The sequence below is a fragment of the Xenopus laevis genome, chromosome 9_10S, assembly GCF_017654675.1.
Source record: "Xenopus laevis strain J_2021 chromosome 9_10S, Xenopus_laevis_v10.1, whole genome shotgun sequence".
Lineage (NCBI taxonomy): Eukaryota > Metazoa > Chordata > Amphibia > Anura > Pipidae > Xenopus > Xenopus laevis.
In genome coordinates, this window is record NC_054388.1 from 5,151,773 (window position 1) to 5,167,218 (window position 15,446).

At 40.2% G+C, this 15,446-nt stretch overlaps 1 protein-coding gene across 1 annotated transcript; it reads right to left on the minus strand.

Moving 5' to 3' along the window:
• Nucleotides 1-9,309: 9,309 nt before the first annotated feature.
• Nucleotides 9,310-15,244, minus strand: pyy.S (peptide YY S homeolog). The gene is made up of 4 exons (XM_018237839.2): nt 15,142-15,244; nt 11,520-11,707; nt 9,905-9,988; nt 9,310-9,618 (listed from the first exon to the last, which is right to left on the minus strand). The coding sequence occupies exons 2-4, from the start codon at nt 11,705-11,707 to the stop codon at nt 9,591-9,593; spliced, it is 300 nt and encodes a 99-aa protein (XP_018093328.1). The 5' UTR covers nt 15,142-15,244; the 3' UTR covers nt 9,310-9,590.
• Between the last annotated feature and the right edge of the window lie 202 nt (nt 15,245-15,446).

Sequence of the window (15,446 nt, forward strand, 5' to 3'; positions counted from 1 at the left end):
GATTTGGTTTGATATTCAGACAAACCGTTAAAAGAAGATGCAGCATTAGACTAGACGTAACTCATCCCAATTCCCCAATTCTAGCTTAAAAGGTTTCTTCAGTTTTGCTTCCATGTTTTTTTCAGCTAAAGCCTGTTTAAGTCCTGAGGTGCCTATCATTTTCTCAATGATATTCAGTGATGGAGATATATGAGTCCTGAGTGCTGTTGTAATGGTTATAAGTATTTTACTTAGTGGTGCATATGTTGATGTTATTATTGATGGGAAACACAGTTATAGTTTTGGGCAGTGTGTAAGTGTGGGAGTAAGGAGTTTATTGTTGGGTATAGAAGCTACATGATATGAGAATGGAGTTCTTCACCTACCTGGGGCGAGTGATAAAAGTTATATACTGCCACCAGTCGTCGTAATACTTGGCCAGTTGCTCTGGGGATGCTTGATCTCCTGGATGCATGGGTTCACTGGGAGCTGCGGAGCACTCAAAGCTCACAGCCAAAATGATGAAGAAAAGAACCAAGAACTTGCTGAGATGGGAGGTCATCTACAGTAAACAGTAGAAGGTTTAGTTTGACTTCAATTAGTTTGACTTCAATGGTTTCCAAAAGAACAAGACTAAAATGTTGCATTGGCTATGACCTTCTTAACTCCTACTCCCATTCTTTCTTTTTTTTCAGCCATCTTTCTAAAACATTTCTCACAGATATTAGGTTAATTTGTGGTCCTGATTTCCACCTTCTGCATCTTCCAGTAGAGCAATGAACAACTGCTCTTCATCCGAGGATCTTGTGTTCTCTCATTAATTCAGCTCATTACATCTCTTTGAGAAAATATTGTTTTCTCCATTGGGTGACATTTTTTAGGGACAGAAATCATGTGGTCACTTAGGACACCAAGATAAATACTAGAGTTAAACAGATGTGTTGCCATTTGCTCAACAGCAAGAACATAAGTAAAGACACATAGTAGGATACATTTGTATAGACATCTCAAGTCTTTGCTGAGTTTCTATTCTATTATAGGAAAATATTTTACTTCTCTAAGACCCATCCTGAACCCATGGTTTAAGAAACTCTGTAATAGTACAATGGTCTCTCATTTTATAAAGATGCTGAGTTTCTGGAAGAGTCACCTAGAAATATGTATTTATAGTTTTCCATTTGGTATGAAGACCTGAAGATTAATCTGTTTTGGCTTTAGTTTTGCTTAACAGGTAAACACCATCGAGCCATTTACCATTTTGCTTATCTGCAAGTCTACAGTCACACAAGAGCGACTCTGTTTTGCTTCTGGCTACAGATTAATCATGTCAAATTGGTGTTTGCTTTAAGTAGCCAGTGATATAAATGATACTTTTGAAAGGTAAATTGTGTTCTAAGCCTGTTTCCCTCAAACAAGATCAGTTATAGGCTCCACCTATATATCCACTTCAAGACTAACCATGTGTGGATATATATTTGTTTGCAAACCAAGCAAAACAAAGTTCAGTTGATCACTTGTATTTATGAGGTTCAAGTTCAGAAGATACAAAAAGAAGAACCAAACTCAGACTGTTTGGCCAAAGAAGTTGCCTCTTGCAATGTTGGTCCTATAGTGTGAGTTGAGTTGCTTAGTCCAAACTCACTGATCTGACTTTATTAGTTGAATTCTAATGTAGTCAGATCCATCCGGTTTAAAGCTTTCAAAGCACTTGATTATATAACCTCTCTAATGATTTATTTACCAGAAGGTCTTTCCATCTGACAAGAGGCCACCCATTCCAATTAAAAGAAAGGAGGTTCCATCTAAATATTCGGAAGGGTTTTTTTTTTACAGTGAAAGCTGTGAAGATGTGGAATTGTCTCCCTGAAACCCTGTGGTATAGGCTGATACATTAGATAGGTATAAGAAGGGGTTGGATGGTGTTTAGCAAGTGAGGGAAAAAAGGGATATGGAAGATAGCTCATAGTACAAGTTGATCCAGAGGTCCCATTGCATCTTGGAGTCAGGAAGGAATTGTTCCCCCTCCGAAGCAAATTGGTTTGGAGGGTTTTTTGCCTTCCTCTGGATCAGCTAGCAGATAGGCAGGTTATATATAGACTTAAGGTTAAACTTTTCAACCTAACTGTTGAAAAGTTACTATGTTACTATATTTATCATTGATTCAAAAGAAAGCTAGAATAAAATACTCAAATTCATGTTGTGTCTTTGGTTACATATGTTTTTTATAACCCAGGAGCGCCCATACTCAACTAATGCGACTAATGTTGTCCCATTATGATCTATATCCATAAAAGCATTGTTACCATTCTGCTCCATGAAAATTGGAGGGTGATCTAGACAAGCTGTTTGTTGACAGTCTCTTGAGATCTACTGATCACCAGGTCTACTGGTAGATCTCGATCTACCTTTTGGGTACCCCTGTATCCTATACATGTTTAGGTTTTGATGCATCTCATGTTATGCTTTATTATGTAGCATAGAATAACTCCAGCACACGTAGCATGCTCAAGGGATTGCTCCCGTGTTTAATGTCAATCCAACAATATGTAGACCATAAACAAGTATAGTTGACCTTCCCCAAAAAGTCATTATTTTATTTTATTGCTATCTTTCTGTAGACAGGGCCTCCAAACACAATATTCAAGGTGAGGCAGTATAGCCTCATATTCTACTACTAATAGTCTAGAATTTAATTTTCCTTCCCCACCATATTACTACTTACTCAAGCCATCAGAGATGACTGACATTGTTCTTTGTCTTTTATAATTGTTTGTATTTCCCTAAATCATTTTGACCTATAATGTAATTAAAAATTTTAATTATAAATTTAACAGTGGACGATGAACATTCTAATATCACAGCAAAATTAAAATGAGCCTGGAGCCCTAAGTTCTCGCTGTTTGTAAAGAGCTAGGTCATTCCTTTTGTCTAGTTACAAAAACAGAAAAGATTTTAGCTAGAATTTCAAATGTTTTCCTGATCTTTTTATCTCAGCTTGTTTAAAATTAACTGAACTGAACCCATGTTGGCGACTCTATGAGAGAACATCTGTTTTTGTCCCAGATTCCTCTCACACCTGCCTATTCCTGTCAGGTGATAGAAGACAAACGGACATTTAAATAAGCAGCTCAACACTTTCCCAAGGTTGTAAGCTTTAAACCCAGAGTAAAGGGAATGTTCTATGGGACAAACAAGGGGAGCTCTTACCTTGATGAGTTCGCGTCTAATGGTGTCTGGTTGACCCTGGAAAAACAATATCGGTTTTTATCCTGCTTTGTGGCCCTTCCCACTTCTTAGTCACCGCCGTTTTGCGGCTGGTTACCCTCTATCCTTGTCCCCCCTTGCTACCTGTCAACATGTCATCTGTACAGTTAAACAGTTGCACATTACCTATGAAATAAGCTGAATGTTTACGGTTGAGAAAGCCCAAGCATAGACACTAATATGACTTAGATTCTGCATAACTGGAAAGAGAAGATGCAATGCCATTGTTATGTATCATTGCAGGACAACACAAAACAATATACAGTACCTGTGATAGGATAATTGAATTGAATCCCCAATTCATAATGGAAATTGCCAAATAAATAAGTGAAAATGATTAAGATTGGCATCCTACTTCTGGTGGCCAGGTTTTTAGAACTTCAGTGGTATGCAATGGGACTTAAGCATGCTCACCATGTTTTTGGGACTCAAGAATGCTCACCATGTTTTTGGGAATCAAGCATGCTCACCATATTTTTGGGACTCAAGCATGCTCACCATGTTTTTGGGACTCAAGCATGCTCACCATGTTTTTGGGGCTCAAGCTTGCTCACCATGTTTTTGGAACTCAAGCATGCTCACGGTGTTTTTGGGACTCAAGCATGTTCACCATGTTTTTGGGACTCAAGCATGCTCACCATGTTTTTGGGAATCAAGCATGCTCACCATGTTTTTGTGACTCAAGCATGCTCACCATGTTTTTGGTACTCAAGCATGCTCACCATGTTTTTGGGACTCAAGCATACTCACCATGTTTTTGAGAATCAAGCATGCTCACTGTGTTTTTGGGACTCATGCATGTTCACCATGTTTTTGGGACTTAAGCATGCTCACCATGTTTTTGGGACTCAAGCTTGCTCACCATGTTTTTGGAACTCAAGCATGCTCACGGTGTTTTTGGGACTCAAGCATGTTCACCATGTTTTTGGGACTCAAGCATGCTCACCATGTTTTTGGGAATCAAGCATGCTCACCATGTTTTTGTGACTCAAGCATGCTCACCATGTTTTTGGTACTCAAGCATGCTCACCATGTTTTTGGGACTCAAGCATACTCACCATGTTTTTGAGAATCAAGCATGCTCACTGTGTTTTTGGGACTCATGCATGTTCACCATGTTTTTGGGACTTAAGCATGCTCACCATGTTTTTGGGACTCAAGCTTGCTCACCATGTTTTTGGAACTCAAGCATGCTCACGGTGTTTTTGGGACTCAAGCATGTTCACCATGTTTTTGGGACTCAAGCATGCTCACCATGTTTTTGGGAATCAAGCATGCTCACCATGTTTTTGTGACTCAAGCATGCTCACCATGTTTTCGGTACTCAAGCATGCTCACCATGTTTTTGGGACTCAAGCATACTCACCATGTTTTTGAGAATCAAGCATGCTCACTGTGTTTTTGGGACTCAAGCTTGCTCACCATGTTTTTGGAACTCAAGCATGCTCACGGTGTTTTTGGGACTCAAGCATGTTCACCATGTTTTTGGGACTCAAGCATGCTCACCATGTTTTTGGGAATCAAGCATGCTCACCATGTTTTTGTGACTCAAGCATGCTCACCATGTTTTTGGTACTCAAGCATGCTCACCATGTTTTTGGGACTCAAGCATACTCACCATGTTTTTGAGAATCAAGCATGCTCACTGTGTTTTTGGGACTCATGCATGTTCACCATGTTTTTGGGACTTAAGCATGCTCACCATGTTTTTGGGACTCAAGCTTGCTCACCATGTTTTTGGAACTCAAGCATGCTCACGGTGTTTTTGGGACTCAAGCATGTTCACCATGTTTTTGGGACTCAAGCATGCTCACCATGTTTTTGGGAATCAAGCATGCTCACCATGTTTTTGTGACTCAAGCATGCTCACCATGTTTTCGGTACTCAAGCATGCTCACCATGTTTTTGGGACTCAAGCATACTCACCATGTTTTTGAGAATCAAGCATGCTCACCGTGTTTTTGGGACTCAAGCATGTTCACCATGTTTTTGGGACTTAAGCATGCTCACCATGTTTTTGGGACTCAAGCTTGCTCACCATGTTTTTGGGACTCAAGCATGCTCACCATGTTTTTTGTGTTTGAATTAGCCCACACGTCCAGGAGCACCTTGAGTGGAGGACGGTGTTGCTGTAAAGGGGCCAATAAATTATAGGTCAGTGAGGGGTAAGTCTAGAAAAGTCAAAGTAGGTGAATAAGCAGTAAGGTGGACTGGTGTAGAAGATACACATGGAAGCTTGTGTGCGCCTTTGTTTGTGTTAGTGTTTTGTACTTATGTATGTGTGTATCTATATTTTTTAGGAGTTAAACCTAGTAGAGTAGTAGACATATTTTATATCTACTCAAACCCCTCCATGATATGGCTTCCCACCTTTCTTCATGCTGGTCGAATAGTCTGTATGTGAAGTGAGCAGAACCCCTGGAGTTAAAATGCCACTTTTCTAAAGAAATCAGATATGTGGGGTCAGAAGGGAAGACACTAGAGGTTTGGAAAGGTTGCTTAAGGGCGGAATGATGCAAGACCATTTAAAAGCTGACTTATCGGCTCCTCCTTCTTCTAAGCCTAATCTTTAATACCATGTAGATTTGCATGATAGAATATTTCCAAGTTGAACTACAACAAGAAACAGTTGAGAACAAGCCTCAACATCTCAATTAGGCATTGCAGCAGCTCCTCCTGAATATAAAGTAGCTGGTTGCAACAGTAGGTCCATCCACGTATCAGCCTTACCTGATGCAACACCACAGTTTGCCCACCAGGTGGCATTTGTGGTGTATGTATTAGGTACTTGCTACCCAGCAAAACCTGAATATACAGTAAACCCAATAGGAGAGTCTCAGGTGATCAACATCAACAAAAAACATTTTTATTTCTTAAAGGAAACCCAGTGTTATAGTCAATCCCAAAAGCAAGTTGAGAGTTTGTTCACCACAATGTCAGTTATACTTTGAAGACTCTTTTATTCCATTATATACTTTCTAGTAGCTGAACTGGGATTGACACTCCAAGATTCTGTGACACACATAAATCTAACCAACTAAAGTCTACCATGTAGACTTTTGTTGGATAGATGGCAACTCTAGGGGGCAACTCTAGGGGGCAGTTCATGACCCTACCTAAGTTTTCTCATTCTGCAGACAGGTTCCTCCTCCCCTTTATTCACTCTAGGGAACACAAAATAGGGGTACCCATTTTATTGCAACACTACACTAACACGTATCGTTTAGTTGGCTATTAAATATACGACAGAAAGACGAGAAGCCTTGTGTGCTGGGATCCACGGTTTGATTCCAACCAGGGTGCTGGCTGCAAGGAGTTTATATATTTTCCCCATGTTTGGGTGGGTAGAAGATGATTCACAAACAATAAATTACTGTTTGCTCCTGTTTTTCTATGAATGAGAAATATAGGGTAAGGGTATCAGATAGGGTTGCCACCTTTTCTTGGATTAAATGCTAGGAGTTATTATTTTTCTTTCCTATCCTAGCACCAGCCCCTTGGAAGTTGCTCCCAGTGTCCCCAAAGCTGGTGGTTATTTTTAGATTCCTGGCTTTGTGGCACATGTAGTTGTATTAAAACAAGATGTTCTGCCAAACAGAGACACTTAGGGGCAAATTCACTAAGATTCGTAGTTGCGCCAGGCGTAACTTCGCCGCACTTCGCCAGGCGTAGTTTCGCCAGCGCTTTGCAAATTCACTAAAATCCGAAGTTGCGCTCAGGGGTAGCGTAAGGTTGCGAAGTTGCGCTAGCGTTGATTCGCTAAGTAAAGCGAAGTTACGCTAGCGAAGGCTAATTTGCATACGGCGCCAAATTCAAATTTCAATGGAGGAATACGTATCAGCACTACAAATGGCTAGAAAAGCGTCAAAACATCAAATAAAAATTGTTATTTTGCCCTACACATGTGCCCACTGTCTAGGTAAGTTGCCATGAGTCAGGAAATGTAGGGGGGAAGGAGGGGAGCCCCAAAAATTTTTTCGATCTTTTTCAGCCTATCACCCATAATGTAGAAAACACGCCAGCGTTTTTTGAGACTTAGAAAAAATTTTGACTTTTTTTGAAACAATCCCTATCTACTCTATTGCGCTTCGCCTGGTCTGAGGTGGCGAAGGAAGTCTAGCGTAAAAGGTAGCGTTCAGTACACTGCGCGCGTTAGTGAATTTGCGTAGTTACGTCGCTAGCGAAACTTCGCCAGGGGTAAGGGTGCGAAGTAACACTAGCGAAACTACGCCAGCGTTCGTTAGTGAATTTGCGCAGTAACGAAAATGCCAAACGCTAGCGAAGTAACGCTAACGTTCGGCGCTTCGGCGCTTAGTGAATTTGCCCCTTATAGGCTGGCAATCCACACAGAGGCTAGCAAATAGCCAATCACAGTCCTTAATAGGCAACCCAGGAACGTTCATGATGGTTGTGTTGCTCCCTAAAGAAAGGTTGGGGACCCCTGGTGTACAGTATATTCCTGCAGCCTACATGGTTCAAGATCCTTTGAGGTGTGCCACAAAGGATTATGGGATTTATTATACATAATAAACAGTGGGTTGCAGCTTTGGTGACTTTGGCTTTAAATTTCTAAATTTATTCACTTAAGAAATGGTTTTGTAAAGTCCAAAACCAGGAATGAAAGCCAGATGATGAGTAAACATGGGGCAGATTTACCACTTGTCATTTTTAAATGGTTGATTGTGATCAGTCATGAACAATCAATGATACTTTTTACCCTCAATAATCTCTCCAAAACAAATCAGATTGGATCAATGAATTTTAATGATTAGAAATTGTCCTTCCAGGAAGCCGATAGGAGATTATGCTTCAGTCTCTTATATCTATTAACATAGCCCCGGTAATTGGATTCGTTTCTAATTTTAAATGAAGGTAGGCAAATAGCCACTGCATTGGCCACCATCAAACTTCTTTATTCAGAGTCTTTTCGAAGATAGAAAAATGAAGTTTTTAGAGTGCTTAGAAAGCAATGATAAGAAGTCAGTCCATTGCGTAACAGGAGCTCAAGAAGATCATATTGAAAAGAGAAGGTATAAAGACAGGGGTAATTAGGCAAGGACCTTTAAGAGCAAATGTGGGTGGATGTGAAAGCTGATAAGAAATGTTCTGAAGTTCTCAAATTCAAGGTTTGATGGAACAAGAGAAGTAGGCTGGTTTGAGGCTGATAGTGAGGTGGAAAATGAAACAGAACCTTGTTTTTGGGGAAGAAGCAGAAAGTTTGGCACAAATGAGTCTTGATTTTTATTGGGATTATTAGTTCTCATCCCAGGAGCATCACGCTGGTCAATAACACAATTAACTTGTTGACAATCAGAGACTTGGATAAACGATAAACGATTCTGATGCTGTATTCTCAGTGTTCCTTCAGGCATAATATCTGATATTATCTGATAAAGAGGAAGGGCATATTGAGGGTTGGCCAACTGCTATACAACAGATCATTTTCCTATATAAGTATCATCAATATTGTGTTTTACAGCAGTGCTTTCCAAATGTGTCCAATTTATTCAATAAGGTCTGGATGACATAATGCTTATACTTCCTATGTTTAAACTGATAGAATTATAGAAATAAACATCTGTTTCCCACGTGTATTTATCTAATACTCAGGCTCTTCCAAGGTCCCTAAGGGTTGCAATTCAGAAAACAAAAATATTCCATAATATAAATGGTTCCATAATATATTTCCATAATGCTTCTAATCCGGGCCACGGAAAGTGTTACACTGCAGTGAGTAAGCGTCATCTTATTGAGCATTCCATGGAAATGGGAATATTTAAAGAATAATGATTTTACACGTAATATATCGTAAAGGCTCCTACACAATTATAGGAAAGTCCTTGGGAGGTGGCCATAAAGCTGGGGAGATGTAGGCAGGGACCTTAGCCTGACCATTAGAAACCAAAAGCCCATCCTTCTGCAATACTTTACTTTCCTATGGTTTCCCATGTTTTGACCCATTGCTGGAACCCAAAGGGAGGCTTGAAACCAGGAGGGTTGTCCACCACTGTAGCCTTATAAATAGAAATATTTGGCTATTAATGAAAACACACCCAAGCCAATATAAGTTCCATTAAACTTGCTTTTAATTCTGGAAACATCACAAACTTTGTGTCATGGGAGAGGCGACACACAAAGACACACATTATGTCACACCCACACGTGCTCACACACTCACACGTTTCATCTCGCAAGGGCATCACAGCCTGCTCTTCACACCCTGCTGGAGAGGGACATGTGACACAGGCTCCATCAGAATGCATTATGATGTAAAAATAATCGAAACATGAAAAAGAAGGGAAGGGCAGCTATTAGCCAAGGAAGAGAGGGGCAGGTGGGTTGATTAGTCACCAATTGTAGGAAGAGTCATCAAACCTAGAGGGAGACAGAGAGCACAGGAGTCAGAGAAATCTACAAGAGCTTACATTCTATGGCTTGCCACGCTTGCCCCTATTACATTCACATGCTATGGTCAGTTGCATTAGAAACATGAATAAATACGACTTTATGTTTTTGGACTATCCGAGGGTGACTTTGATGTTAACGATTGGTTAGTGTGGATGACAAGAACAAGACCAAGAACCAAGACCAAGAACATTAACCTTGGCCATTTTATTTACACTTTTTGTCCTTTCTCGTGTTGTATTTAGGTAGTTCTTACCTTGATCTGCTATTGTAGTTTTCAAAGTCCCCAGTAAGAAGGTCAGACAGCAGACTATCAGCTCGGCTGTCCCTCTTTCCATATCTATGGAAATACACAAAAAAAAGTTACAGGCAAAGTTTCAACTCTCAGTTGGAGTTATGGGGAGGGCCATATGGAGCAATAGGAGGAGTTATAGGGAGGGGTATATGGAGCAATAGGAGGAGTTATAGGGAGGGGTATATGGAGCAATAGGAGGAGTTATAGGGAGGGGTATATGGAGCAATAGGAGGAGTTATAGGGAGGGGTATATGGAGCAATAGGAGGAGTTATAGGGAGGGTTACATACCAATACAGACCTATCAGACTTTCCTGCCCTCATTGTGAAGAACCTCAAATGGGAGTTCAGTTCCTCTAGTTCAGGGGTCCCCAAACTTTTTTTACTTATGAGCTACATTCAAATGTAAACAGAGTTGGGGAGCAACACAACCATAAAACATGACCTGGGGGGTACCAAATAGAGTTGTGATTGGGTATTGATCGCCCTAAGTAAAAGGAGGTTCTGTTTGGCAACACACTTGGTTTTTATGCAACCAAAACGTGCCTCCAAGCCAGGAATTCCAAACTGGGAGCAACATCCAAGGGGTTGGAGAGTAACATGTTGGGCCCAAGCCACTGGTTGGGAATCACTGCTCTAGTCTATAGGGGGACCTCAGGTTCTTTGATCTTTTATCTGGGAAAAAAGATCTCCTGCTATGTCTATAAAGTTCCCTAATGCATCTTTTCTCCAAACTTGACAGTGTTTCCTCGAGTTTCTAAACCAGTTTAGTTGAACTTAGTCTCTGCACTCTCTCCAGCTCATTACTATCCGGGAGCCCAAAACTGCTCCCCATATTCAAGTTGAGCCCTTACCAGGGACTTATCAAGGAGCAGTAGAGGGAATCTGTAGGGAGGAGCACTGTAGGGGTAGATTTCTATAATGCGAATCACGTGATGCAGTAGGAAGGGTTTTAAAGAATAATAGCGAGCAGGGTGAACAGGCATTGGACCTGTTATCCAGAATGCTCAAGACCTGGGGATCTGTAATTTGGATCTTCATACCTTAAGTCTACTAGAACATCATATAAACATTAAATAAACCCAATAGCCTGGTTTTGCTTCCAATATGGATTAGTTATATCTTAGTTGGGATCAAGTACAAGCTACTTTTCTATTATTACAGAGAAAAATGTAATTTTTTTTAGAAATTTGGATCAAATGGAGTCTATGGGAGACAGCCTTTTTGTAATTCGGAGCTTTCTAGATAATGGGTTTCCGGGTAATGGATCCCATACCTTTATAAGGATAAATAACAGACATTATATGTTCACATTATATGTTGGAAATATAGCAAGAGGTTTTATAATAAAATAGAAAGGGTACAATCTCTGCCTTATAATACTAATAATTTAGTTTTGAAAAACTGAGGCATAGATGGGTTGAGTACATTATACTGGAACACATAGATGAAATCAGATTTCATTTAAGAACACTCTATCTTACAAAATATTTACTGGAACATTTAACATATACCATGTAGAGGAATGGATGAGTTTCTAGGGATTATTTAATAGATATTAGCAGTTAATAGCCATACCTTTGTCTTGTTATCAGGTTAACATAATGCCTCAGTGCAGTCATATATTTTGCCATCTCTTGGGGCGATGCATCATTTCCGGGATTTTCTGGTTTTGTGGGATACCCTTGTACTACGGTGCCCAGACATATAAATGCACACACTGCCACAGCCACCATCATCGGCCAGAGCTTCACAGAGTTCACCATCTGGTGGAGAAGAGCAAGAAGACTGAGCACATGATTCAGAATTGGACAAACCAGCCATTGCCCCTAGTACAGGCTATGAGCATACATGTCTTCATTGTCCACTAATGTTCATTGTAGTCTAATTAGTATTAGGAATCTCCACCCTTCCGATTGTCCCATTTGTGTCCCTCCTTGTCCCATTTCTGCTTTCTGCCTTCACTCTCTTTCAATCTGCAGACTATTGGTAATGTTGTTAGTTAGTATTAAACATGTTCAGGGTTGCCATCCTGGCTTTCAATTTTATTAACATCCATTAGACAATTATCTCATGATATTCTAAAGAAACTGGGTCCCCTGAGGGTTAGAAAACAATAGAATTGCTCCATTTTACCTCTTTGGAAGTCTTGTTCCATGTAACCTCTGCCTTTAGCTATGACCAGTTTATATAACCTCTTTCTCTAGAATCTTTAGAACCTATTGATGAACTAAAAGGTATTGCTCTTGATAACCCATTCCAGTACAGTAGATGCCATTGTCCCATGTATCTTTTACTTATCTGCTTCTTTAATTACATAGTGTAGTGCTACATGTAAAGGTAATGTTTCATGTAGAATGTCTTCTATATATCATATAACTGCTCCTTATAACTCTTCCTTATATTGTTCCTTATAAATCATCCCAATCCCATACTGTCAATCCAATGTCAATCCCATATTCCGTCATATACCCCTCCCTATGACTCCTCCTACTGCTCCATATACCCCTCCTTATAACTCCTCCTATTGCTCCATATATACCCCTTCCTATAACTCATCCTATTGCTCCATATTACCCTCCCTATAACTCCTCATATTGCTCCATATAACCCTCCCTTGAACTCCTCCTATTACTCCAAATACCCCTCCCTATAACTCCTCCTATTGCTCCAAATACTCCTCCCTATAACTCCTGTTATTGCTCCATATAACCCTCCCTATAACTCCTCCTATTGCTCCATATACCCCTCCCTATAACTCCTCCTATTGCTCCATATACCCCTCCCTATAACTCCTCCTATTGCTCCATATAACCCTCCCTATAACTCCTCCCATTGCTCCATATACCCCTCCCTATAACTCCTCCCATTGCTCCATATACCCCTCCCTATAACTCTTCCTATTGCTCCATATAACCCTCCCTATAACTCCTCCTATTGCTCCATATACCCCTCCCAAAAACTCTTCCTATTGCTCCATATAACCCTCCCTATAACTCCTCCTATTGCTCCATATACCCCTCCATATAACTCCTCCCATTGCTCCATATAGCCCCTCCTTTTAACTCTTCCTATTGCTCCATATAACCCTCCCTATAACTCCTCTTATTGCTCCATAACCGTCACTATAATTCCTCCTATTGTTGCACTACTTTCTAGGGTATTCTGACAATACAAGAAGGCTATGGGAAAGAAAAGTTGCAGATATGCAGAAAATGATAGCTTGATAGAAGCTTGCACAAAGATGACCCTCTAAGTAGAATAAAGGTGGCCATACAGGGGCAGATTTAAGCTGCTGATTTGGGTACTCTAGACCTATTGGACAGCTTATCTGCCCGTGTATGGGATCTTCCGACAGACCTATATCTTGCCAAAAATACGCATATAGGAAGAAAAATCTGCTCGTTGGGTGACCGCCCCTTGTTGTTAAATATAATCCTTTCCAAAACTATTCCTATTACTATGTATATACTTGATAGCTCCTACTATTCTTCCAAATAACATCTCTCTATTATCCTCTTATTACTCTATATAAACCATTAGCAACTGTCCAGATAACCCTTCTTACGTCTATTGCTCCATAAAACCTTCCCTATTGTTATACCTAATGTTTATAATCCCTCTACACAGCTATGCCTAATGTCCCATATAACCCATTTACTCTTTCTAACATTACAATTACCTCTTTATACAGTCTTCCTATAATACCACCAGGAGACATGAATACAAACACCTCATCAGCTCTGTCTTGTGAAGACACCAGCATCATTGGCCTGAAACCAAATCCTCAGTGGCTCAGGAATAATTGGAGAAAGCCATTAAGAGAAATGTTATTGATGGAATCTTTAAAGAACAAAAGGAAGGAGTAACTGCAAAATATTCTGTTGAATAGAGAGGATTGGAGGCATGGGCAGATTTCGATAAATATGTGGGGAGGCTAAAATGTTCCTACAACAACCAAGACAGAGGGCACTTTATTATCCTGCCATGGTAGTACATATTATGAGTGGAAACTCCATATCCTTTTGTTCAGGAGATAATTTAAGTAAAATTGGGGTTGAGAAAGAAAGAAAAGGATTCTTAAAGGTGTTCCGGCAAGTTATAAAATATGAAATAGTTGCAAACCAATTGCACCAAATATGGAGACTTTACAGAGACTATTAGAGAAACCTTGGATTTGGGTTTAAACAGACACCAGTTTGTGAAGAAGCTGGTAACCACTTACAGTGAATACTTAATACTACATGGACATTTAAGTGCTTTGGCACCTTTACAAATTGGTTTGATAACATATCTGAGTAGCCATCAAACAGAGACTTCCCTGAAGAATTGCAGGACTGCTAAGTTCTTCCCACCGCCCACCACATCATTCGTGTTTTTAGCAAAGCACAAATAGAATGAAATACTCCAGCAACTCAACGGCAGAATGAAAAGAAGTTGAATCCTTTGTATTGTATGAAACACCAAGCTAGAAATGCAGGACGTTGCTGAGTAAAGGATTAAGAGGAGCAAAATGAAAAGTCCCGTAGACTAGGGTCTTCCTCAAATAAATCTACCCCGTGTCTATAGAAATTTATATTGAGGTCATACACACCATGGGGGCTCCAACTGAGCCTTGGAAAAAAATATTTCCTGTAATAGGGATAATCTAAAAGTGTAGAGACATAAGAAGCATGATATTTATTTTTTTTAGAAATGCCAATGACCAACAGAGCGTGCAGTCTAGTCCTACTTGTCTTTCAGCTTTACACCTAGACTTCCCCTGTTTCAGCCCAGCTTTCTTACTTATCGATATGTAGATATCTTTGGGGGCAAACGTATCACTTTATAAAGTTTATAATATTATGTCCAACCAAAACCAACAATCAGAGTTTATTGGTCCAGTCCCCGTTTCCATTGTTTAGGTCCATTATGTTGTGATGGAATTCTGAGCCCAGGGAAAGGGATTAAGTTCTTTCACGCTATGAACGGTGAGTGCTGAACTTCTGTGCAATAGGGAACTGGCACTTGAGAATTTAATGATGATGATATTGCATGTTGGTCATTTCCTAATGTCTTATGGTTAATTCTACAGCCTGTGTTAAAGAAACAAGCCCTGCCCTAAAGCCTCCAGCAGATGTGTTTCCCTTAAGAGCAATTGAAAAGAATGAAGATGGAGAGGATGAGATTGGTTGTTAAAAGATATCATCCAGATACTCACAGTTAGATGGAAGGGAAGAAAGGTTGCAGTCAGGTAGGGATGTACAATTAGTCCTCAATCCCTCTCTCTGTCTCTGTAGGCTGCTCAGGAGAATCTGTTGTGTGTTCCTCATCAATGGCTTTATATCTCTTGTGGATACTGGAGAAGTGAGAGAGCCCCTCCTACTCCCCAAACGTCCCTGCTCAGTCCCTTAATACCAGATACTCACTCATCCCTAAACTGATCAATGTTTTGCTTATTGTGAGTTCCCAATGGGTATAAAGGTGTGCGTGGGAGCGGAGAAGATTGTCTATTAACCTTTAGAG

Coding starts and splice junctions, on each gene's coding strand:
- pyy.S (XM_018237839.2), bottom strand. CDS start 11,707: ATGGTGAACTCTGTGAAGCTCTGGCCGATGATGGTGGCTGTGGCAGTG. Junction 9,989..11,519: donor AACCTGATAACAAGACAAAG/GTATGGCTATTA, acceptor GTATTTCCATAG/ATATGGAAAGAGGGACAGCC. Junction 9,619..9,904: donor AACTACAATAGCAGATCAAG/GTAAGAACTACC, acceptor GTCTCCCTCTAG/GTTTGATGACTCTTCCTACA.